Source organism: Bidens hawaiensis, unplaced genomic scaffold (genome assembly GCF_021521415.1).
Source record: "Bidens hawaiensis isolate Kalapana, Puna unplaced genomic scaffold, B.hawaiensis_p1.1 tig00026613_1, whole genome shotgun sequence".
Lineage (NCBI taxonomy): Eukaryota > Viridiplantae > Streptophyta > Magnoliopsida > Asterales > Asteraceae > Bidens > Bidens hawaiensis.
In genome coordinates this window covers 156,066-182,595 of record NW_027494278.1, presented here as the reverse complement: position 1 = coordinate 182,595, position 26,530 = coordinate 156,066, and the positions used below count along the sequence as shown (strand labels likewise).

At 37.6% G+C, this 26,530-nt stretch overlaps 2 protein-coding genes across 2 annotated transcripts; one reads left to right on the top strand and one right to left on the bottom strand.

Moving 5' to 3' along the window:
• The first annotated feature begins 13,478 nt into the window (after positions 1-13,478).
• On the top strand, positions 13,479-17,135 carry LOC143573703 (NADPH--cytochrome P450 reductase 2-like). The gene is made up of 16 exons (XM_077058510.1): positions 13,479-13,748; positions 13,830-13,889; positions 13,958-14,034; positions 14,146-14,203; positions 14,283-14,366; positions 14,466-14,502; positions 14,595-14,664; positions 14,743-14,919; positions 15,017-15,109; positions 15,185-15,494; positions 15,573-15,724; positions 15,811-15,907; positions 15,994-16,221; positions 16,306-16,428; positions 16,515-16,628; positions 16,943-17,135. The coding sequence occupies exons 1-16, from the start codon at positions 13,506-13,508 to the stop codon at positions 17,021-17,023; spliced, it is 2,004 nt and encodes a 667-aa protein (XP_076914625.1). The 5' UTR covers positions 13,479-13,505; the 3' UTR covers positions 17,024-17,135.
• A 3,064-nt stretch (positions 17,136-20,199) lies between these two features.
• LOC143573706 ((DL)-glycerol-3-phosphatase 2-like) lies at positions 20,200-23,812 on the bottom strand. The gene is made up of 6 exons (XM_077058512.1): positions 23,755-23,812; positions 21,048-21,272; positions 20,913-20,973; positions 20,701-20,848; positions 20,525-20,604; positions 20,200-20,459 (listed from the first exon to the last, which is right to left on the bottom strand). The coding sequence occupies exons 1-6, from the start codon at positions 23,810-23,812 to the stop codon at positions 20,321-20,323; spliced, it is 711 nt and encodes a 236-aa protein (XP_076914627.1). The 3' UTR covers positions 20,200-20,320.
• Positions 23,813-26,530: the final 2,718 nt, after the last annotated feature.

The window sequence follows — 26,530 nt, the reverse complement described above, 5'->3', positions numbered from 1 at the left end:
AACATTTTTTTAAGACTTCTTATAAAAAATTCATAAGTTAATAAGGTTTTTTAATAAGAAGTCTTTTTTCATTTAAGTAAGGAATCCCAAACACACCCTAACCGGCAAAATCAGGTATACCCTAACCGGTATATACTATTTATGTGTTATTTAATAATGAATATGTGAATTATGATGCGTTTATACGAGTATGTATGATTCATAGTACGAATTATACTCGATTATACAGTAAATCGTATTGGAAATACGATTAACCGATTAACGGTTATTGAAGCCCGAACGATCGGGGATTGCATTATAGACGAAATATATATTATTTAGTGATGTTTACGAAGTATTAAAGCTTCGGGATAAGTGAATTAAAGCACAGAAAAAGGATTTCGATTTAATGATACGTCGGTACGTTAAACGAAACCTTTAATACCAAACCAAGCAAGAGACGATCGATCAAGCCGAAAAAGATGCACAATTATTAATACTATGATGTTTTAAGTTAATAAATGTCATGGTTTAAGTTTTAAATCGGTTTTATATAAATTTCATTTTTAAGCCGAAAAACGACCGTTTTAGCCTCGTTTTAAGCCGAATTAAACGTTTAACCGAAAAACGAACTGAACCAGATTATCCAAAACATTATCCAGATTACAAGAATCTGAATATGTGGCCACAAATGAAGTTGTGAGCCCCACCCCACCCATCCATTAGGTCCGATCGGACCATCTAACCCCAACAACACTTCATTTTCTTTTTTTCATAACACAATTCAACAATATTCATATTCTCTCAAGATCTAGAACCAAAAACCAAGCTTTTTAACAAGAAAAACCGAGGTAAAATCTTGTTATGTACGTGTTTAAGTTCGTTTCTTGAGTGTTCTTGCAAGGAAATGAGGTTTCCAAGTGAAAAAGGGTTAAAACCCGAGATGGAACCGATTCTTGCACGATCAAGTGATGTATACGGGTTATACAAGGGATCTTGGTCCAAGAAAGGAGTTAAACGAACCAAAAACGAATTTTTACGGTTAAATCGTTGTTTTTATATCGTAACCGAAACCATGAAAGAAATGGCTTGATTGTGGGTGTAACTTGCTTGGTGTGGTGTTATTGTGCTTGTAGGTGTTGTATCTAGTTGCTTGCAAGGGCTAGAAAGCGAGATTCTTGCGGTTTGAAGCTAGAAACTCAAGGTAGTTCGGTTTTTGTATAAGGGTTGTGATTTGGACAGATTGTGTTTCGTGTAGAGTTATGTCATGAAATTTTACAGAGATGATCTACACATGAAAATATGAGTTCTGTGAATTTTTGGTAATTTTTGGATAAAGGATGAATATTTGGTGAATTTAATGCTCGGTTTTGGCCAAAAATGGTGAAAAATAGTTAAATATCATGAAAAATTCATGAAAATTTCAGATAAGCGTTTTATAACATGTATAAGTCACACAAAAAATTTGAGGTCATTTGGAGAAGTCTAAGTAGGCTTTTCGGTTAAACGAGTTCTAGAGTTTTCTAGCTCGGTTTTAGTGAAAATGGCATTTAAAAAGGGATTTTGTTCTGGAAAAATTACAGGGGACTATGGAGATGGCAGGGGTCATCCAGGAAAAATTTGGTATTTTTCTAAGATTGTTTGGTATTTACGACATATTTAGTGTTTAAATGGTGTTTAAAAATAGATAAATAAATGTTAAATATAAAAATTAATTCTGGAAATATTTTTATAAAATTCCCCACTGTCAAAAAGTGATTTGTGCAAAATTTCAAGATCCGAGGCTAAACGGATAATTATTTGTGCTAAAACAAACTTTTAAAGCTTAAAACGCGTAAACCGGTAAAGTTCGCATAAGCGAGCTGACTGATGTATAAAAACCCTAAAAATGAACTATTTTCATATAATTGAGTTAATCAAGTAAAAATGAATCATCCGAAAATAATTCGGATGATTTGAGTGTTTTTAACCTATTTAACAGTTTCCGGTACGATAATGACGGAAACGGGTCCCGCGGCCAATCGGGACATCTAAACCGAGCCCTAATTTCACAACTTAGTTAAATTATCAATTAACAACTATTTTCGGGTCGTGTGTGACCAAACTAATTTTTGAAACATAAAAATGGATAACCGTGCTAGACACGCAAAACGGGAAAAATGACTAATAGTAAATCTGACTAGTGAACTCTAAACGATATCACAATCTGAGTCCGGTGAAGTGTTTCTGGGTTAACATTGCCCCCAGAACGGGTACAGTTTGGGTTAACTGTGTCCCCAGATGTACCGGTTAACACGGTTAAAGTTATGTTAATAGTGATTGTATAGTAACGAACTTAGGGATCGTATTACAGATTTGGACTAGTAGCTGGAGTATTGTATTACTAAATTGCCTACGATAAGGTGAGTTTCACGAGCCCCTTTTTCTGAATTGTTTTCAAATATTTTCCCGGGGTGGAAAGCATGTTATTATTTAAATGTTTAAGTACATACTGAACGCATGGATTTGCGTGTATTTATAAATATTTGATTGTACGGGAATCGTATGGAATGGGTACATTACTAGGTTAACAGTGTCCCCAGATGTCCCTGAAAGTGTTTCTGGGTTAACATTGCCCCCGGAATGGGTACATTACTGGGTTAACAGTGTCCCCAGATGTCCCTGAAAGTGTTTCTGGGTTAACATTGCCCCCGGAATGGATACAGTACTGGGTTAACAGTGTCCCCAGATGTCTCTAGAAGTGTTTCTGGGTTAACATTGCCCCCGGAATGGGTACAGTACTGGGTTAACAGTGTCCCCAGATGTCTCTAATATATGATTATCATAATGATTTATCACTGTTTATTTAAATTAGTGAAACTCACCAACTATTCGTAGTTGACCCGTTTTCTTTACATGCTTTCTAGGTACTCCCAAACTGGAGTAAGTGCTACATGCTTGATGATGCTTGCTATTTGTGGAAGTTTAGTGATCATTTTGTATTAAATATGATAATGTAATGTTGGTAAAACTTACGTGCTATCGCCTAGACGGGAACTAAACTCGGAACAATGTAATATGATGTAAATTAATGTAGTGGTTTTTCTTTATAAGCAATGCTGTTGATATCAGATGTGTCTGTTGCATCCCGTTTACGTTTCCGCTGCGGTTACGGGGTGTTACAGAACTTGGTATCAGAGCCATTGGTTATAAATGAATTAGGATGTCTTTAAAAGATACCTAAAATATAACCGGTAGCTCAAGTATTATAGGATCTGAATATCAACTAATAATATATAGTGACGAGATCTGGATGAACTTGGATGGACAAGTGAGTTATTATGGTCCGAAACATAATAACAGACTTGTCTGCACGAGGGAATTCAGGGGAAGTCACGGGGAACATTAATAGGTAAAATCGGCAACATATGTGTAAGTATATGATAGTATTTTTATGTGACAAGGTTGTATAAATGTGTGTATATTAATTTAATTATGATTTACATTATGGAAGGAACTATATGTTTGCTAACTTGTGTACAGGTAAGGATGTCAAGATCTCGAAGGTTATCAGTAGAGGAGGACCCGAAGGAGGCCAGTTCCGGGGACTCTAGGAGTGTACGTTTAGCTTCCAGCACAGAGCCTACTGAGACTAGCCATAGGAGTGCTAGCTTGTCCTCCCCTGCTAGGGTTACCAGATCCCCCACCCCACTCGCACCACAGGTCACCCTCACCCCTCCCAGACCCGGTCCCCCCCTCACGGCGCGGATCAGTGTCCCTTACGTCCCACCTACCTTTACCCCACCCAGATCCACTTACTATAGGGGCGAGTCCTCCCGCCCCCAGCCCGGGCCTGTGCCTCCACCCGTGTGGGGTACCCCCAGGCCGGTGAGGGATGAGCGTCCCTCCGCCGAGGCTGCGTGGCTCCGAGTGCTCACCGAGCAGATGAATGAGCACACCACCGCCTTGACAGTGGGTATTCAGAGGAGGAATCACTTGGCGGATTGCATACTGGACAGCTAGCATGCGATCGCTCAGCTGAGGAGGGAGGACGCATACTCCCAGTGGATGATTGACCGGATGGAAACACGGATCCGGGGTTTGATGGCAGTGTTAGTGGGGATGGTGGCAGTGTTGGTGTGGTTGGTATACCACCGTGTTTAGATCATGTTAGGGTGGTAGTAGTCATGGGCCGCTTTTTGATACTCTGTGTTAGCAGTTAGTGACGATGCTAACATAGAGTGAATCTTGGGTAGTTATAGTACAGTCACTAGACCATAGGGGGTCTTTTTTTTTTGGGGATACCATTGTAGATATTTTGATGTATCATTCAAGCACTGACCCATAGCGGGTTATGTCGAAATGATGCCGATGTAGGACTGATGTATGAAAACTTAATCTATGGGCTGACGTTAATGTAATGTGTACTGATGATTATGTAAAATGTACTAATGTTTAGTAATGAATGGAATATGTGTTGTGTATCGAGATTGGAATTTGTATTAATTATATATATTTTTCTTAATGTTGTGTAGAATGGCACCTAAACGGTCAGCTCAAATGTCAGAAGTGGATGTGAGTCGTCTGATTGCTCGACAGTTAGAGGCGGCGATACCGGATATAGTATCACGCATCGCCGCCAGTATTAACAATACGACCAATCCAGACCCTGCGAGCAATCAAACGACCACCAATAATGCTGGGGAACAAAATGTTAATCCTCCACCGAATGGTAACTCGATTCCGAATAATGACGCGCCGCCTAGGGTGGTCGTTACAGACAGTAATGGCCCTATACCCAGTGTAGAAACGAACCGCACTGAACCGACTCCTGCAACAAGGGGATGTTCAATTAAAGATTTTATGTTGTGCAAGCCCCTAGAATTTAGCGGGTCTGAGGGACCCAATGGGTTGGTTAAGTGGATTGAGAAAATAGAGTCGGTTGTGAACATCAGTAACTGCCCTGAGGAATACATTGTTAAGTATGCTACCTGCACGTTCACGGACCATGCCTTGACATGGTGGAACACAATAGTGCAAACTCGCGGTCAGGCAGCGACAAACCGCATGACTTGGACAGAACTCAAAGCCCTTGTACTGGAACATTTCTGCCCGAAAAACGAACTGCAGAAGTTAGAAAACGAGTTGTGGAACTTGGAGATGCAGGGGGCAGACCACTTGGGTTATACAAATCGATTTAATGAATTGTCGCGATTGGTGCCGTGGTTGGTCACCCCTGAGTCAAAGAGGGTGGAGCGTTATATATGGGGACTAACTCCAGTAGTAAGGAGTATAGTCAACGCTGGGGGACACCAGACGTTTGAGGGTGCGGTGACGCAAGCTGGTATTGTCACATACGATTTCGTGAGGAGTGGGTCACTGAAGGTGGCAGGAGAGTCTGCCGGAGGAAAGCGAGGTACGTATGATAATAGGACCCCGGGGAAGCAGCAAGACAAACGTGCTAGGCCCGCTGCCCAGAACTACGCCATGACTAGTTCAGGCGGAAGGCAAGAAGGGAACGTTTCCTAAGTGTGGGAAATGCGGTTACCAGCATGGTGGCGAGTGCAAGGGGGTAGTGTGCCACCGGTGTGGCAGGATTGGGCACTACGCACCGAGTTGTAGGACAAACCTGAACAACCTGAACCGACAACCGCAACCTATCCGTGCGCAGCCATTTAGGACCCAACCAACCCGACAACAAAACCCACAAGGAAACCAAATGATGACCACTAGCCGTGCTTGCTTTGAATGCGGCAGCACAGATCACTTCAAGAGATACTGTCCGAGACTGAACCAGGGAGGAATTGGGAGGCAAACCATGGGTCAGGCATCGTCGTCCAATCCGGCGAGAGGCCGAGCTTTTGTGATGGGGGCGAACGAAGCACGCCAGGACCCCAGCGTAGTGACAGGTACATTCCTCGTCTCTGATCATTACGCTTCTATATTATTTGATACAGGCGCCGATAGAAGTTTTGTTTCTGTTAAATTCCTATCGATAGCAAACCTTCCGATTAGTGAACCCATAGAACCTTATACCGTAGAAGTCGCTAACGGTAAAACCATGATAGTTAATCAGATAGTTCGGAATTGCCCTTTTATTCTGAACGATCAATCCTTTCTGATTGACTTATTACCGGTAGAATTAGGTAGTTTTGACGTGATAGTGGGAATGGATTGGTTAGCACGTAACAAAGTGGAAATAAACTGTGAAAAGAAAATCTTCAAGATCCGGGTATCGGATGACGAAGAGGTGTTAGTGCAAGGAGAGAAGTCGGGCACAATGATACCATTTATATCCCACCTCAAGGTGTTAAAATATATACGCCAGGGATGCGTGGCGTATCTAGCAAGCTTGACGGCCACAGATTCTGATGAGAAACGGGTGGATGATATCCCGGTAGTACGCGAGTTTCCACAAGTATTTCCAGAAGAACTTCCTGGATTACCGCCAACCCGACATGTCGAATTCAGAATCGATCTATTACCTCAAGCTGGCCCTATTGCTAAAGCACCCTACCGACTTGCACCGTCCGAGATGCAAGAATTATCCAATCAGTTGCAGGAATTATTGGATAAAGGATTTATACGTCCTAGTTATTCCCCGTGTGGTGCACCTGTATTATTCGTGAAAAAGAAGGACGGGAGCCTTAGAATGTGCATTGATTACAGGGAGTTGAACAAGTTAACAATCAAAAATAGGTACCCTCTTCCTCGAATTGATGACCTGTTTGACCAGCTGCAAGGTGCGAGCTATTTCTCAAAAATCGATCTTAGATCGGGATACCACCAGGTTAGAATTCAGGAATAAGATATCCCAAAAACCGCATTCCGGACTCGCTACGGCCATTACGAGTTCTTAGTTATGCCTTTCGGGCTAACAAATGCGCCGGCAGTGTTCATGGACCTCATGAATCGAGTCTGTAAACCCTACCTCGACAAATTCGTCATCGTGTTTATTGACGACATTCTGATCTACTCGAAAAGTAAAGAAGAGCACGAGCAACACTTAAGAATAATTTTAGAGCTTCTGGATCAGGAGAAGTTGTATGCAAAATTCTCCAAGTGTAACTTCTGGTTACAGGAAGTGCAGTTCCTCGGTCACGTTGTAAACCATCAAGGAATACACGTTGATCCGAGTAAAATTGAAGCAATTAAGAATTGGCAAGCGCCTAAAACGCCAAAGGAAATCCGCCAATTCTTAGGCTTAGCTGGATATTATCGTCGATTTATAGAGAACTTTTCCAGCATCGCGCAACCTTTAACTCTCCTGACTCAAAAGGATCGAAAGTATGAATGGGGAGAAGAGCAGGAAACGGCGTTTCAAACGTTAAAGCAAAATTTGTGCCAAGCGCCAATTTTAAGTCTCCCTGATGGAGACGATGGTTTTGTCGCATATTGTGACGCATCGCGTAGAGGGTTAGGATGCGTGTTGATGCAGAATAATAAGGTTATAGCCTATGCTTCCCGACAGTTTAAAGTACACGGGAAAAATTACACTACTCATGACTTAGAACTGGGAGCGGTTATCTTCGCACTTAAAATCTGGAGACATTATCTCTACGGTACAAAGTGCACCATCTTCACCGATCATAAAAGTTTGCAACACATATTTGATCAGAAAGAACTAAATATGAGGCAACGAAGATGGGTCGAGTTGTTGAGCGATTATGACTGTGACATCCGTTATCACCCCGGCAAGGCTAACGTTGTAGCCGATGCCTTGAGTAGGAAAGATCGGGTTAAACCATTGCGAGTGCGAGCGTTGGGGTTGATAGTCCAGTCGAACCTTTCGGACCTGGTTCGAGTCGCTCAACGTGAGGCGTTGAAAGAGGAACAATTGGAAAAGGAGGGACTTTACGGCAATGAGAAGAATTTCGAACAGCGCGTGGACGAAATTCTCTATTTCGAAAGTCGGATTTGGATCCCGACCCTCCATGATCTTCGTGAATTAATCATGGACGAAGCACATAGATCAAAATATTCCATACATCCGGGATCGGATAAGATGTACAAGGATGTGAAGGAGTTCTACTGGTGGCCGGGTATGAAAAAGGATATCGCAACGTATGTCGGTAAATGTACGACTTGTGCGAGAGTTAAGGCAGAGCACCAGAAACCCTCGGGAATGTTACAACAACCGGAAATTCCCGAATGGAAGTGGGAGCAAATCACGATGGATTTTGTGACACATCTTCCTAAAACGTCCCGAGGACATGATGCAATTTGGGTAATCGTGGATCGATTAACCAAATCGGCACATTTTATCCCGATTAGAAATAATTATAACACAGAGAGACTTGCGCAGATTTATATAAATGAAATTGTGTCTCGTCATGGGATACCCATCTCAATCATCTCCGATCGGGATAGCCATTTCACCTCCAAGCTTTGGCAAGCTGTGCAAGAAGCGCTGGGAACACGTATTGATCTAAGCACAGCTTACCACCCTCAGACCGATGGTCAATCTGAGAGGACCATCCAAACCCTGGAGGATTTGCTTCGTGCATGCGTACTGGATTTTAAGGGAAATTGGGATCAACATCTCCCAGTCGTTGAATTTTCCTATAATAACAGTTACCATAGCAGTATAAAGGCAGCGCCTTACGAAGCATTGTATGGTCGGAAGTGCCGATCACCACTCTGTTGGACTGAAGTGGGCGACACTCAGGTAATTAGATCAGACCTGGTCCAGGAAACGACCAGCAAAATCCTTGAAATTAGGAGCAATCTGAAGGCCGCGCGGGATCGGCAAAAGAGTTATGCCGATACCCGTAGAAAACCGTTGTCATTTGAGAAAGGTGATAAAGTGTATTTGAAAGTATCACCTTGGAAGGGCGTAGTCAGATTTGGAAAGGCGGGGAAGTTAGCCCCGAGATATATTGGACCCTTCAATATTACTGCAAAAATCGGTCCCCGTAGCGTACCGATTAGAACTACCCGATGAATTGAGTGCAGTTCACAACGTGTTTCACGTATCGAACTTGAAAAGATGTCTGGCGGATGAGACATCGGTGTTACCTTTAGAGGGTGTCCAAATAAATGATAAACTCAATTTCGTAGAGGAACCCGTAGAAATACTAGACGGAAAAATCAAGCAACTTAGACACAACAAGATTTCGTTGGTCAAAGTTAGATGGAATTCGCAACGAGGCCCAGAATATACCTGGGAGCGAAAGGACGAATTCCGGAAGAAATACCCCCATCTATTTCCTCAAAAAGAAGTAGTCGTCGCGTAAAAATTTCGAAGACGAAATTTCTTTTACGGGGGGAGAATGTAACAATTCCGGCAAAATCAGGTATACCCTAACCGGTATATACTATTTATGTGTTATTTAATAATGAATATGTGAATTATGATGCGTTTATACGAGTATGTATGATTCATAGTACGAATTATACTCGATTATACAGTAAATCGTATTGGAAATACGATTAACCGATTAACGGTTATTGAAGCCCGAACGATCGGGGATTGCATTATAGACGAAATATATATTATTTAGTGATGTTTACGAAGTATTAAAGCTTCGGGATAAGTGAATTAAAGCACAGAAAAAGGATTTCGATTTAATGATACGTCGGTACGTTAAACGAAACCTTTAATACCAAACCAAGCAAGAGACGATCGATCAAGCCGAAAAAGATGCACAATTATTAATACTATGATGTTTTAAGTTAATAAATGTCATGGTTTAAGTTTTAAATCGGTTTTATATAAATTTCATTTTTAAGCCGAAAAACGACCGTTTTAGCCTCGTTTTAAGCCGAATTAAACGTTTAACCGAAAAAACGAACTGAACCAGATTATCCAAAACATTATCCAGATTACAAGAATCTGAATATGTGGCCACAAATGAAGTTGTGGGCCCCACCCCACCCATCCATTAGGTCCGATCGGACCATCTAACCCCAACAACACTTCATTTTCTTTTTTTCATAACACAATTCAACAATATTCATATTCTCTCAAGATCTAGAACCAAAAACCAAGCTTTTTAACAAGAAAAACCGAGGAAAAATCTTGTTATGTACGTGTTTAAGTTCGTTTCTTGAGTGTTCTTGCAAGGAAATGAGGTTTCCAAGTGAAAAAGGGTTAAAACCCGAGATGGAACCGATTCTTGCACGATCAAGTGATGTATACGGGTTATACAAGGGATCTTGGTCCAAGAAAGGAGTTAAACGAACCAAAAACGAATTTTTACGGTTAAATCGTTGTTTTTATATCATAACCGAAACCATGAAAGAAATGGCTTGATTGTGGGTGTAACTTGCTTGGTGTGGTGTTATTGTGCTTGTAGGTGTTGTATCTAGTTGCTAGCAAGGGCTAGAAAGCGAGATTCTTGCGGTTTGAAGCTAGAAACTCAAGGTAGTTCGGTTTTTGTATAAGGGTTGTGATTTGGACAGATTGTGTTTCGTGTAGAGTTAGGTTATGAAATTTTACAGGGATGATCTACACATGAAAATATGAGTTCTGTGAATTTTTGGTAATTTTTGGATAAAGGATGAATATTTGGTGAATTTAATGCTCGGTTTTGGCAAAAACTGGTGAAAAATAGTTAAATATCATGAAAAATTCATGAAAATTTCAGATAAGCGTTTTATAACATGTATAAGTCACACACAAAATTTGAGGTCATTTGGAGAAGTCTAAGTAGGCTTTTCGGTTAAACGAGTTCTAGAGTTTTCTAGCTCGGTTTTAGTGAAAATGGCATTTAAAAAGGGATTTTGGTTCTGAAAAAATTACAGGGGACTATGGAGATGGGAGGGGTCATTCAGGGAAAATTTGGGATTTTTCTAAGATTGTTTGGTATTTACGACATATTTAGTGTTTAAATGGTGTTTAAAAATAGATAAATAAATGTTAAATATAAAAATTAATTCTGGAAATATTTTTATAAAATTCCCCACTGTCAAAAAGTGATTTTTGCAAAATTTCAAGATCCGAGGCTAAACGGATAATTATTTGTGCTAAAACAAACTTTTAAAGCTTAAAACGCGTAAACCGGTAAAGTTCGCATAAGCGAGCTGACTGATGTATAAAAACCCTAAAAATGAACTATTTTCATATAATTGAGTTAATCAAGTAAAAATGAATCATCCGAAAATAATTCGGATGATTTGAGTGTTTTTAACCTATTTAACAGTTTCCGGTACGATAATGACGGAAACGGGTCCCGCGGCCAATCGGGACATCTAAACCGAGCCCTAATTTCACAACTTAGTTAAATTATCAATTAACAACTATTTTCGGGTCGTGTGTGACCAAACTCATTTTTGAAACATAAAAATGGATAACCGTGCTAGGCACGCAAAACGGGAAAATGACTAATAGTAAATCTGACTAGTGAACTCTAAACGATATCACAATCTGAGTCCGGTGAAGTGTTTCTGGGTTAACATTGCCCCCAGAACGGGTACAGTACTGGGTTAACTGTGTCCCCAGATGTACCGGTTAACACGGTTAAAGTTATGTTAATAGTGATTGTATAGTAACGAACTTAGGGATCGTATTACAGATTTGGACTAGTAGCTGGAGTATTGTATTACTAAATTGCCTACGATAAGGTGAGTTTCACGAGCCCCTTTTTCTGAATTGTTTTCAAATATTTTCCCGAGGCGGAAAGCATGTTATTATTTAAATGTTTAAGTACATACTGAACGCATGGATTTGCGTGTATTTATAAATATTTGATTGTACGGGAATCGTATGGAATGGGTACATTACTGGGTTAACAGTGTCCCCAGATGTCCCTGAAAGTGTTTCTGGGTTAACATTGCCCTCGGAATGGGTACATTACTGGGTTAACAGTGTCCCCAGATGTCCCTGAAAGTGTTTCTGGGTTAACATTGCCCCCGGAATGGATACAGTACTGGGTTAACAGTGTCCCCAGATGTCTCTAGAAGTGTTTCTGGGTTAACATTGCCCCTGGAATGGGTACAGTACTGGGTTAACAGTGTCCCCAGATGTCTCTAATATATGATTATCATAATGATTTATCACTGTTTATTTAAATTAGTGAAACTCACCAACTATTCGTAGTTGACCTGTTTTCTTTACATGCATTCTAGGTACTCCCAAACTGGAGTAAGTGCTACATGCTTGATGATGCTTGCTATTTGTGGAAGTTTAGTGATCATTTTGTATTAAATATGATAATGTAATGTTGGTAAAACTTATGTGCTATCGCCTAGACGGGAACTAAACTCGGAACAATGTAATATGATGTAAATTAATGTAGTGGTGTTTTCTTTATAAGCAATGCTGTTGATATCAGATGTGTCTGTTGCATCCCGTTTACGTTTCCGCTGCGGTTACGGGGTGTTACAGGTGTTTAAAATTGTTTATTCACACATCCACTTTACTCGAAAACATGAAGACGTCACCACCACCATCGTCATCCCTCATCGTCTCCTCTCGCACGACAAGTACTTTTCATTAACCATTAAGAAAACCGAATGAAAAGTAAATGTAAAACGTTGCACCGTGCACGAAGTGTCATATTGACCAATAACATAAGAAAAACAATTTGGAAAAAAAAAACTAAATTTATTATAGTTTTTATACCGTATTAACTTTTATAAAAAAAGTTCAAAGAAAACAAAATGAATTTAATAAAATTTAATAGATGTTATATTGAACATTTGCATTTAGAAATAACACACATAAACCAAACTATCAAAGGGTCAAACTTGAGACATACAACTTCACATTTGATTAAGGGGGTGTTTGGGAATCCTTAATTTTATCAACTTATAACCTATAAACTTTTTGAAAAGTTAACAAGGTGTATAAGGTGTTTGGCAAATCATAAGGCCTTATGGGTTTTAACTTATGGGCAAGACAAAATAAAGGGGTTTTGAAAAGTTAGGAATCTCTAACTTATTAACTTAATGTGTTTGATTTACCTATTACACCCTTCTAACTCTCAAAACCTATTACACTTCTTTTAAAAAAAGTGTCATTTTTAGTCATTTAGGTTTTCTCCAACACATAAGCTGATCAAAACATTTTTTTAAGACTTCTTATAAAAAATTCATAAGTTAATAAGGTTTTTTAATAAGAAGTCTTTTTTCATTTAAGTAAGGAATCCCAAACACACCCTAAACTTGCCACCACATCAATTGAATTCTTCATTAAAAGCTCGTTTGTGTTTTTATACATATTAGAATCACTTATGTTGAACAAACAATAATAATTAAAATTAGTGGAGATAATGATGCACAAAAGTTGAAGCAAATGTTACATACAATACACAACACTTTCAAAAGTTTTATAAAATTGTATATATATAATAATATAAAAATATAAATTAAGCATGGTTAGTATTAAGTTTGACCATTAGTCTGGTCTGGCAGGCGGTGTGATGTATCATGTATGTTAACAAATGTCAATGCCTCTCACTCTCCATCCTCCTTAAAACCCCCACGTATCTATCTCTCAACTCAACTCAACACCCCAAACACCTTAACTTAACCTAGAGAGAGAAAATAAATAACTCATTTCAACTAATTTTATCAATTCAATCGCCGGCCAATTGGATTCAACGATGCCGCCGGCGTTGACTATGCTTTTCGAGAACCATGACCTGCTGCTCTTACTCACCACGTCAGCTGCCGTGCTTGTAGGCTGCTTCGTTTATCTGGTCTTCAACAGATCCAAGTCCGCTAAGCAGCTCCAACCGCCCAAGATCGTTGTGCCCAAGCGACACGTGGAGGAGGTGGATGACGGTAAGAAGAAGGTTACCATATTCTTCGGTACTCAAACCGGAACCGCTGAAGGCTTCGCTAAGGTAAGTCGTCAATATATAACACAATTATTACTTTTATTTTATTTTATATTCAATTTGACCTCTCTTCCTTTTCTTTTGCAGGCTCTTTTCGAAGAGGCGAAAGCAAGATACGAAAAGGCTGTCTTTAAAGCTGTTGATCTGGTCAGTCTTCACTTTAATCGGTTAAGTTTATGATAATAGGAATCCAATTGAATTGAATTAATGTGTAGGATGATTATGCCGCTGATGATGATGAGTATGCGGAGAAGCTTAAGAAGGAGACTTACGCCTTCTTCTTCCTCGCCACGTAACCTTCTTTCTTTCTTTCTTTTAGACTGTAGATCCATCCAATTAGCTGACATCTGTTTAGACCTAGCGGGTGATGGATTACTGATTGAATGAAATTTCTGTGGTGCAGATATGGAGATGGTGAGCCCACAGATAATGCTGCAAGGTTTTATAAATGGTTTACTGAGGTAACTTTTAAATGTTGTGGATTGAAGTTATGTCTTTAAGATCTAGGGTTTGATTCGAAATTTGATGCTGTCTGTGTAGGGAGATGAGAAAGGCGTTTGGCTTGAAAAACTTAACTACGGTGTGTTTGGTCTTGGTAACAGACAATATGAGCATTTCAACAAGGTGAATGATATATCATAAATATGAATGATGCTGCTGCCTTTTTGATGATTGTATTTAAACTAATTTGTGGATTCCTGTCATTGTGTGCCGTGTATGCAGATTGCCATAGTGGTTGATGAGGGTCTCACAGAGCAGGGTGTGTTTATTTGCATACTGTTTTATCAAATATTCAATTCATGCTGATTTGATTTTCATTGATCTGATGCTTATTGTTTTCGCCATTTTCAGGCGCAAAGCGGTTTGTTCCAGTAGGCCTCGGTGATGATGATCAATCAATTGAAGATGATTTCACTGCATGGTATTACTAAGAAATGGTAATAATATATTGATAAAAAATGTGAATTTATATAACATTTTATCAAATGTTCTTCTTCAGGAAAGAGTTAGTGTGGCCAGAATTGGATCTGTTGCTTCGTGATGAAGATGACAAAACCGCTGCTACTCCTTACACAGCCGCCATTCCTGAATATCGGGTCGTGTTTCATGACAAACCTTCTGAAGATCATAGTCAAACTAATGGCCATGCTGTTCATGATGCTCAACATCCGTGCAGGTATATCACAAATGCTTATAACTTTATGTTGTGCTCTAACCTTATCACATATTCACATCCATATAACCTAACTTTGTAATTCTAATTTGTTTTAAAGATCCGATGTGGCTGTTAAAAAAGAGCTTCATACCCCTGAATCTGATCGGTCATGCACTCATCTAGAATTTGACATCTCTCACACTGGACTCTCGTAAGTTATTGACTTTTACAATATTAATATTCCCATTTTACCTACTAAATATTAATATTTTTGTATAATTTTTAGATATGAAACTGGGGATCATGTTGGTGTGTACTGTGAAAACCTAACTGAAGTAGTGGAGGAAGCTGAGAGACTGATTGGATTACCAGCAGATACTTATTTCTCTTTACACACAGATAATGAAGATGGAACACCACTCGCTGGGCCCACATTACAACCGCCTTTCCCTCCTTGCACTTTAAGAAAAGCATTGACCAATTATGCAGATCTGTTGTCTTCTCCCAAAAAGTCAACTTTGCTTGCTCTAGCTGCTCATGCTTCTGATCCCACTGAGGCTGATCGCCTTAGATTTCTTGCATCTCGGGAGGGCAAGGTCTGTAATTTCCTTCATATCATTATTCATCATCACTCCTTAACTTGGTATTATTTATTTATTTATATTTCTGTTTAGGATGAATATGCTGACTGGATTATTGCAAAGCAAAGAAGTCTTCTTGAAGTCATGGAAGCTTTTCCGTCAGCCCGGCCTCCGCTCGGGGTTTTCTTTGCTGCTATTGCTCCACGCTTGCAGCCTCGATACTACTCTATTTCATCTTCTCCAAAGTGAGTAAATTTATAAATTGCAATCTATATGCTAAAAAGATTAATCAAATTAATTTCATGTGGTTAATGAATTATTATTATTACAGGATGTCACCCAACAGGATTCATGTTACTTGTGCATTAGTTTACGAGAAAACACCTGCAGGCCGTATCCACAAGGGAATCTGTTCAACCTGGATGAAGGTATTTCAACAATTTTAAAAGCTTGAAATTGTTAATAAAATTTTAGTTTGTTGACTAAGTTTGGTGGTTTAATTTAATTATTTCAGAATGCTGTGCCTTTGACCGAAAGTCAAGATTGCAGTTGGGCGCCTATTTTTGTTAGAACATCAAACTTCAGACTTCCAGCTGACCCAAAAGTCCCGGTTATCATGATTGGTCCTGGAACGGGATTGGCTCCGTTTAGAGGTTTTCTTCAAGAAAGATTAGCTCTCAAGGAAGCTGGAACTGAACTTGGGTCATCTATTTTGTTCTTTGGTTGTAGAAACCGTAAAGTGGTAATTTCAAAATTCAAACTATATATAAGCTTTTTATTCCTTAACTAAATCTTAACCTGTATAATATTTTTTTTTTTAAATTAGGATTTCATATATGAGAATGAACTGAACAACTTTGTGGAGAACGGTGCGCTTTCTGAGCTTGATGTTGCTTTCTCGCGTGAGGGTCCAACTAAAGAATATGTGCAACATAAAATGACCCAAAAGGTAAAAAAAAAGAAAAAGATTGAGAAACTGCAATTTATGTACAGCATTCTTTTATTAATTAATATTAATTGTTATGGGACCTGCAGGCTTCGGATATATGGAACATGCTTTCCGGGGGAGCATACTTATACGTGTGTGGTGATGCTAAAGGCATGGCTAAAGATGTACACCGTACCCTTCACACCATTGTGCAAGAACAGGTACCATACATTTGTCTTTATTTCCATGAATATCTTTTTTTGTTTTTATATTATAATGGCAATTATTAGGAATGGGCTAATGTTGACTAATCAGATTTTAGATGTGCAAAGTTGACTTTTCTGGTTTCTATTATGTCAACAAGCCCGACGAATTGGAAAACAAAGAATGTGGAAGTTTGAAGTCCTAAATTACTTCTATGTAACTGCATGAATAATGAATCAAGATTAAAGAAAATTAGAAGTTGTTTGTTATAATTTTATTCAGTTTATGGGCTAAACATGATCGGTGTATAATTTGTTTCGTGCATTTTCAGGGAAGTATGGACTCGTCTAAAGCGGAGCTGTATGTGAAGAATCTACAAATGTCAGGAAGATACCTCCGTGATGTCTGGTAATGAATAAAAGCAAAGCAAAGCAAAGCAAAGCAAAATAAAGAAGAGTGAGGGGAATTTATGAACAACTATAATTTTGATCCTTTATAGTCAGTCGGTCAGAATTTGGAATTCTTTTTTCTGCATATTCTTTTCTTCTTGTAATTTATAAGGCTAAATATAGCTAGCTACTTATGTAATGTTGTTATACAAATCTTGTTTCTTGTTTATCCAAGTGTTTATCATGTTTATTTCAAGAATAATAATATACACGGGAAAGGGAGAAGAAAATAATAAAACGGTTTATGCATCAAAATTAAAATAAGTCTTCTACCCAAATAAAAAGCATGCTATCGTATCTTTAAAGACTATGCCTTTATAGAATTATTAGTTTGATCCTCCCGTGTTACGGAAGTTTATTTAAAGTTTTGTTTGTAATCGTTTTGCTATTTTATGATTATTTATTTTATTTTTTAGCGTAGTTTTGTTTTAATTTAATACATATATATTAGTTTGTTATTATATTTTTTAACGTTTGGGTTTTATCAGTTGAGATGTTTAGGTTTTTTAGATTTTTAACAAACAAGCATAAACGAACACGAGTATGTTGATTTTTTTAAATGTACAAACATGAACACAAATATTTGTCTAATGAAAAAATGGGCGTTGATGTAGTTGACGATAGTGGGTAGTATCGGAAGTTAACCGACAATGAAGATGATAGACCAGCAACGGAGAACATGTAAAACAGATAAATTAAAGGGATATTGATTTTTAATACTCTCAACTTTCACTCATTGGACAATAACACTCTCAACTTACGATTTGTCTCTCACCACTCCCAACTTGTAACTTGTTTTCTTCTATCACTCCCGAACTTAACAGACCCTAACCTCGTTAGTTTTTTTTGCTAACATGGCATGTATTCGCTGATTTGGCATGCTACGTGGAAAATACAGTATTTTAAAAAATCCCAAAAGCACAAATATTGTACACACACATACACATATATGTGTGTATACACACACAAATAGACATATATACACACTATTACAAATACCACCAACAAACCATCACCATCGTCTACACCACCACATCGGCCTCCACCACCGCCTCCAGCCTCCACTGCCTTCACCATCACCACCAAACCCTAGACCATACTTTGCTAAAATTAAATTCTTTTGTTTACGGTTTGAATACATTAGCATAGGGCTTTCAATCGGAATAAAGAAACAAGTAGAACACAATGTTTATCACCTCGAATTGCTACTCTATTATTATCGGCAGAACTTGCCGGAAAAACGTGGCGACGACACTTGAAGATTACTTGTTAGATTCACATGTAGTTGTTGGCGGTGCTTTTTTAACAACAAAGACACAAAGGACAATACAATTAAGTAACGGAACTGCATAATAAGATTAAGGAGACTGGCGAGTTCCGCCGCCACTGCCACCGCGTTTTTTCGGCGGCAACCACTGCTGGTAATGAAGGAAATGAGGATGACGGTGGTGTGAAGCTGGCAATAGACGCCGGAAGTGGTAGAGTTTTGTTGTGGTGATGATGTAGACAGTGGCGGTGTACACGGTGGCGGTGGCGGTGGCGGTGTTTGTGTCTGCATATGTGTGTGCGTGTGTACATAGACATTTGTGTGTGTATAATACCTAGTATTTGTGTTTTTGGGTTTTGTATTTTTTTTTAAATAATGGATTTTCCACATAGCATGCCAAATCAACAAAAACATGCCACATCAGCAAAAAAAACTAACGGAGTTAGGGTCCGTTAAGTTCGGGAGTGTTAGAAGAGAACAAGTTACAAGTTGGGAGTGGTGAGAGACAAATCGTAAGTTGGGAGTGTTATTGTCCAATGAGTGAAAGTTAATAGTATTAAAAACCAATATCCTTAAATTAAATTAGGATTTGATGATGAAAGTGTTTATCAATAAATGGGATCTTATAACTCATTTGAGGGCTATTAGAGTTTGGTAAAATCCATAACACGTGAAAAATTATTCTTTGATAATTAAAGGGTTATCTCACAAAAAAAATGAGATGTTATAACCCGTTTAATGGTTATCCGGGTTTGGTGAGACCCATGACCCGCGGAAAATATTGTTTGATTATGAAATAGTTTTACAAATAAATGAGATGTTATAACTCATTTAAAGATTATCCGGGTTTGGTAAGATCCATATCCGTGAATTCGGGTCAAATGCATGAGAATCCTCCATTTATAAATCAAACAATCTGGTGTCTCTAGAGAATGAGGGGAACAATCTGAGAGCGACACCTAGGATTTTATAATAGGTAATTATATAGATAGTTAAATTGCTGTCTTCAAACTAAACTATATTTAGATCAAAAAAACAACAATGAAACTAATTTACAATTTTGTAAAAGCAAATTCTTGTTAGTATAGTAGCACTGGTGAGGTTTATATGTTATCTTTTTTTGATTATGAAACTTTATGCTTAAAGTCAGTTTAGTAAAGTAAATATTTTACAATATGAAAGGAATCGATTTATGTAATCACTCTTATATAACTCGTTTGAGAAACTCCAAACTAACAATCGCCTGTCGCCACCCAATTCGGAGAGTGAGACTACACTAGAGGGAGTGGCACCACCGTTAATCTATGTGTCCATAGTTTCATTTTGTTACTAACTCATCAGATGGGTGACCACACACCTGACCAGTGCAAACACTTTACTTGCACGGCTTTTCTTCCTTGCCCATTGGGACACTTAAATGAGATACTAGAGTAACCAAAAACTCGAAACGGTTCAACACAATTTGAAAAACATTTGGCACATCCCATCATTTCTAATGCTTATAAGTTCTAAACTTATGGGACGGTCATTTTCTCTTAATTCATATAAATATACCTAAATACCGGGACTTCACTGGGTATGATCCCTACTTATAGCTTCGCTGTCGGTGGGACTTCACTGGGTATGATTGATTGATTGATATACCTAAATACTGTTTTAAAAGTTATTTATTGAAAACTGATGTCTTGAGAATTAAACAACTGTCTTAAGAAGTCAAAAGTTGTGGTAAAACATCATAGGAGAACCAAATTATCAACGCACGTTCACATACTTACCAACAACATGAGTCGTACTTTGAAAATCATCAAAAATAGCAGCAACATAATTTCCATTTTTTGACAATTATAGCAATGTACTTAAAAGTTTACCTCATGGTTATGAATGTCAAATTAACAAAGGTGCCGGTCAGCAAACAATACCGTCCACTGTATCCAACAATAAAATATGATACAACAATAACTAAGACACAATTTCAATCACCTTAAAACACGCCCTAGGTTGATTTTGCTGCATCGGTAAACGGAGGAAGACCCCATTCAGCCGGGTCAAAATCCAACAATGAACTCAAAACCTTATCTGCAGTTTCATGGAAAGAGCTATCCAGTCTCGGATCTGGAACCATGACCACAGACCTGCATTGTATTTACAGACTTGGGATTAACATACTAACATACTTTAGTCATTTAAAAGCACTTACATTCCAGCATTCTTAGCTGCAAGCACTCCCGAGGGTGCATCTTCAAAAACAAGAATCTTGGAAGGATGTACTGGTTCACCCTGTTTCATCCACATAATTTGAAACAAGTTTGTCAACAACTAAACTATTATTATTTTAATAAAAAAAAATACCAACAGTTTTGGAAATAGATTTACCTCAAATCTTCTGGCAGCTGCAAGAAATATATCAGGTGATGGCTTCCCTTGTTTAACTTCCGGATCATCTCCCATCACAATATGATGCATCAAAGAAAATATTTCACTGTGTCTTTGTGTTTTCAGTGCAAAGTGTCGTTTATGAGTGCTGAAATCGCATATACGGTAGGTTATTGATTGTTTAAAAATTTAAAATTAATATTTTGTCATACCCTGTTGCAACACAGATTGGGACTCCCGAAGCATGCAGATGTTTGATTAAACGACTTGCACCTACAATTCGTAGATAAAACTTTTATATATTGAACTAAGATACTGATTATAATTTATAATGAAGAATATGACACCTGGCATGAGTTCACTTGTGGGAAACATTTCCTCAAGCATAGATTCACGCTCAATTAAAAAGTCTTCAGCGGTGAGTGAATCGCTTATTCCAGTTTCTTCAACAAACACGCGTGCAGCCTCGATTGCTTTTTTTCCCATCATCTTTGCCTTTAGTGACCAATCAAAAGTTTTGTTGAATCTTGAAAGTATAATCTCTTGAACTTCCGTATAGAATTTCTCAGTATCTGCCAACACAGCATTCTGTATTATTCTTTTTGATATCTAAAACATTAAAATTTGTAAATACAGATGACCAGAAATAAGTTGTTGGTTTCGAATATGAGAAACATTTTTTTTTCTATTAGGAGACAAATGTATTTTAGTTTTGATCTTATCAGTTAAGAAACAATCAGGTGTTTCTAACAGAGATGATCTTTTAACTCATAGGCATGTGAGGATACAAGAAAAGAATATTAGACGATCAAGTTGTGAACTTGACGAAGATGATGATGCCAGCATCAGTTTGTAGGTTAAAAGCCATCAGGATTATGTGTTCTTTTACAAGGGTCTTAGTGATAATGATCCGTTTTTGTTGGATCTTCAAACAGAATGGCAATTGCAGCAAATGATTCAATTTGAAAATTGACGACTTCTTGCTTTAGATTCGATGTTTGGTACATATAAACTACAGGTATGTTTGGCCCATTTATTTATAAATGGGTTGAGTTGAGTTTTGTTTGATCTTAAACGAGTCAAATCCAAAAAGGTTAGCTAAAAGGGAAAACTGGCCTAACTGGTTGAAAGTCCCTTAAAGTCTGCAATTCTGTACTTATGGCATGCAACCTCCTGTATCACTTTGTTCAAAGATTTTAATTTTCACTGAAATAATGTTTTTGTAATCATAGGTAACGCATTATTTACTTAAAAAATGGAGAAGAAGTTTTTTTTGGTCAATGTTGGCCCGTTTCAACCCAATTGTATCATACATTCATATCACCACGTCAAATGAACTTGTTTCCCCCTTTATTGTAATAATGCTGTATTTTCTTTTTCAATATTGAATTATATTAGTTTATGCTTTGCATTTTACTTGTTACATACTTACATCACTACATGTTGAACAATTAAACATCTTCTACTTTGTATTACTGACGTTTATATCATTGCGTTATTTAAACAACTCTTTCAGAAAAGAAAAAAATTCATAAGTTGCCACTTTTTGTCATTTAGAACTTTTCTAAAACATGAGCAATGATAGTCACTTACTTATTGTGCTTAAGTCAACCTCCTAAAATATGATGATGAAAAATGCTTGCCTTCTTATTCCCACTCCTCATCTACTCTATTGATTTTATTTGTTACTGTTAACTCGCCATCATATTCTTAAAAACATTTATACTTTCTAGGCTTAAGGCTGGCTGTCCTGTACAGCTGCACCCATCTCCTCTCTTTGACTTCAACTAAAACCTAGGTCTAAACAAAGGCCCACGAACCCATCAATTCAGATTGTTAATATAACAAACAAACAATAGTACTACTTGGTCCATACATACCTCATCTATCCAAAAGGGCTATGGGTTCAAAATGTAAAGGTGACTGTCTCAAACCGTAATTCACCCTCCAATTCTAAGGAAAGTCTATAACTCAAGATCCAATCAACTAACTTTCAAGACATTATTATGGACTTGGTCAAACCAACTAACTTCCAACACATTGTTATGGACTTGTACACATGTATGAGGAAAATTGACACATTCTAAACATCATAACAAAGAGTACAGATAAGCATAAATGTTTTTGAGAATTCGTATCAAAGCAATATGAATTTGATTTTGTTAAGACCTAAGGTTGACCTCAACATGCAAAAAAGCTGATTATAAATTGCATGGCATTTGTTCTAGCAATGAAGCGTTAGAGCTTGCAGTGCCAAAGTGTAACAATTAATAGAAAAAAATGCAAAACACACTTAAATGTACAGAGACATAACTAGAAGCAATCAGCTAAATCCTAACTATTAGATCTTGTCAACATCCGCATAAGTTGCCAATAATATGTAGCATGATTTCTTGTACGATAATAACTTGTCAGATCATAAAAATCAGACACGGGGAAAATTACTTGGCATCAAGAAGATAACCTATTTATTTGAAATCAGCCTTCAAAGTTCCCCAATGCCATCAAAATTACAACGATTTGTGCTCGCAATTACAAACAGAGACATACAGTATATATGATTTGCATTAATAGATCTGAACCGAGACATGCAAGACAAACAAGATAAAAGAAACATCAAGGGACCCTAAAAATTAAAGATGGCAACAAATGTAAACGAGTTCATGTTCAGTACAAATTTTTCACTAACATTACTACGTAGAAGTCAATTTTGTAGTCAGGGCAGGCAGTAAGACTGGTTATAATTGGCAAAAGATAAAGGGGGGGTTTTTGTTTTCAACTAAATCCAGAAGGCAAGACTTGACTGGAAATTGATATCGTTAAGGCTAACTTTGACCTCAACATCAGAGTGCTTTGTACTATTAGATCTTGTCAACAATACATGACTGATTGCAGCCTTGCAGGTAACTAAGTGAAACTGATAATGACAAAAAATAAATCGCATTGGCGTCAAGAAGATAAGATATTTATTTAAGATCAATCTATCTTCAATTTCATGAAAATTACAAGTGGCAATTAATAGATCTGAATGTATATATTAAGTAACTAACTGACCGAGCAAAAGGCCGTCCATGTCAAAGATGACGTGAGTGACTGACTTCTTCTCTGCCATTTGTAGTAATACAGAAGACCACCGCGATTGAAACTGAAACTGAAACTGAAACTGGAGCTTTGTTGCGGTGGTGGATGTAACCAAACTGAAACTCAAGGCCTGCCAGTAATTAGGTTTTATAATCATTTCCAGATTCTCGTTTTATAAAAACAAGTCACAACTCATTTTTATCATCATGCGTGCCATAATCTGTATCTCTACTATACGCTAGCCAGGCGACCAATGTTAGTACGCTCGTAACCTCGGTACATGCGTAACCCGACGATGGTATGCGTTTAACGTGGCATCAGACGTGTAACCGGTGTCGGTAAGCGCATCACACAATCCCTAAACGCGAGCAACCCGATATGTATATACAATATCATCCGTGTAACGGATGCCTCAACGTGCATTACCGGTGACAAAAATCAAGAACCAAATATGAAATGTAAAGTAATTTCAAATAAACCGTTTTTTAACACAATTTGTGTTGACGTGAAACTCGTTCCGACTTAGTTTTAACCTGAAGCCCGTTTTGATCTGAACCCACTAATGTATATTAAATTATACATCTTTTCAGCATCAAATAATCTTTAAAAAAACCGCAACTTCTATCAAATAACATAGCTCAGAAGGTTACTTATCATAATAAAATGCAAATTCAGGTAAATCCAAGCCTCAAACGAAGAAACAAGCAAAAAGACAAAGAAAAACGAAAGAAAACACAAGAAAAACAAGAAACACGCCCCCGTGCCCCATGAACCACGCCCCCATGCTTTCGAACACAAGAAAAGATAAAAATCTACAAGAAAAGACAAATACTGAAGACCAAAAGCACGGGCCCGTGTCACACAACCACGAGGCCGTGGTCACCTTCAGATAAGACAAAATGGAATTAAGCACATGTTGTTAAAAAGCATGGGGGCGTGCCTCAGAAGCAACCCCCCCCGGTGGTGTGTCATCATGTACGATTTGACAACATGCATCTGGGACACGTAGACACGGGGCCGTGCCTCATTAAGCACGGGGTCGTGCCCCTCTCTCCAGACAGCCTATAAATAGAGGCTTAAGTTGCACTCGCTTGGTGTGCTTGTAGTAGATCTCTAAACGAGTTTCTCTTATAAAAACACCCACATTACACTCATATTGAAGATCTTGTGAGGAGTTTGAAGGCTTGTAGGTTACCATCATCATCCATCATCATCAACATCATCATTATCCATCATCATCATTAAGAAGGAAGATTCATCCACATTTGGTTAGATTGTTCTAGTTTAATCATGTGTTTGTTATTATCATCTCTTTTAATGTTTACAACAATGCTCATTATGAGCTAAACTCCATTTACCATCTAAAATCTATGAAGAAGCTTTGTTTTACTTGATGATTATATGAAACATGTGGTTTAGCTTGGTAAAATACATGGTTATTTTGCAATTATCTATTGATGAAGAAATGTTTTATCGCTTTAACCTAATACATCAAGGTTGATGACTAAAAATCATTCATGATCACTCATGTTCTTGGAAACTAGAATTGGTAAAAAGAATACTTTGATAATTATTCAAGATAAAACATGGATCTCTATGTTGCACTTAGAAATGATGAGATATAAGTTATGATCTATTTCTCTAGTTTTGATAATTATAAAATAACATTGTTAAAATGATTGCTTAGGTTATCATGCTAGTTAAAGAAATCATATGTTAATGGAATGTGTAATTATAACATAATCTAATCAACCATGGGGAGGTTGTGTGAGTTAACTACAACCACTCGAAGTTGTTAGGATTGGTATTTGAGAAATCAAAGTCAATCCTAATCGTTCTACTTTACCAACTGCTTGTCTACTTAAATTGACATTCTCGGGGTAGCATGCTATTAAGCATAGGACGGACTTGAAAATAAGCATGCTATTTACCATTATGTCATAGAATATGTTCACTCAAAAATGAGGAACATAGTCAATCATATATTATTAGGGCAAGTTTATCACATGTTTACTTAATAATCATCAAGGAACAATGGGGTGGATTCTTGATCTTAGATGGTAACCTTCGTATAATTGAACTACTTGTTTAGAATTTCTCTTCTTATCACCTATATATTATATATAAGTATTTATATTTTATAAAAAGTTCAAAAATCAACCCAAAATGATTAAAACTCTCCGATTACATTAAAACGAAGATTCATTATTAGAAAGCTTTGTGTACACGGATCGATACTTGGTTCTTACCAATACTATTCTACATATACGATAGGTACACTTGCCTATTTTGTGTGTGTTTAGTTTGAGTAGAAATCACTTTTATAAATTTAAAACACGATCTTGTGCAAAGCTTAAATCTCCAACTCATTATATATTTTACAAGCACACGCACAACAAGCATCAAGTTTTTGGCGCCGTTGCCGGGGACACGGTACCTTTTAAGAACGATCCAAGTTTTAATTTAATCATTGTTTATAATTGTACAAATTTTTAACTTTTTTTATTTTCTTTCACTTGTTACTATATTAGAATTAATTATTTTAAGGCTAGCCTAACCTTAACCTTTAATTACCTTTATTCTAGTTTAATTAACTTATACCTTAGTTTAGTTTTAAAATAGCTTAGCCTAACTTTTAGCTTAACTTTAGCCTAACCCTTAGATTAATCTAAATAGTTTAAATTTTGATTTAATCCCGTGTATGTACTCTACATTCGGACCTGAGCTTGTTTCTCCAATTTCTGAACCA

Bases quoted from the DNA above. Each gene is read 5' to 3' on its own strand.
- LOC143573703 (XM_077058510.1), top strand. From the start codon at position 13,506: ATGCCGCCGGCGTTGACTATGCTTTTCGAGAACCATGACCTGCTGCTC. The intron at 13,749-13,829 runs GTAAGTCGTCAA...TTTCTTTTGCAG, and splicing joins CCGCTGAAGGCTTCGCTAAG to GCTCTTTTCGAAGAGGCGAA. The intron at 14,665-14,742 runs GTATTACTAAGA...GTTCTTCTTCAG, and splicing joins GAAGATGATTTCACTGCATG to GAAAGAGTTAGTGTGGCCAG.
- LOC143573706 (XM_077058512.1), bottom strand. From the start codon at position 23,812: ATGGCAGAGAAGAAGTCAGTCACTCACGTCATCTTTGACATGGACGGC. The intron at 20,605-20,700 runs GTAAATCTATTT...TGGATGAAACAG, and splicing joins CAGCTGCCAGAAGATTTGAG to GGTGAACCAGTACATCCTTC. The intron at 20,460-20,524 runs GTAAGTGCTTTT...AATACAATGCAG, and splicing joins GCAGCTAAGAATGCTGGAAT to GTCTGTGGTCATGGTTCCAG.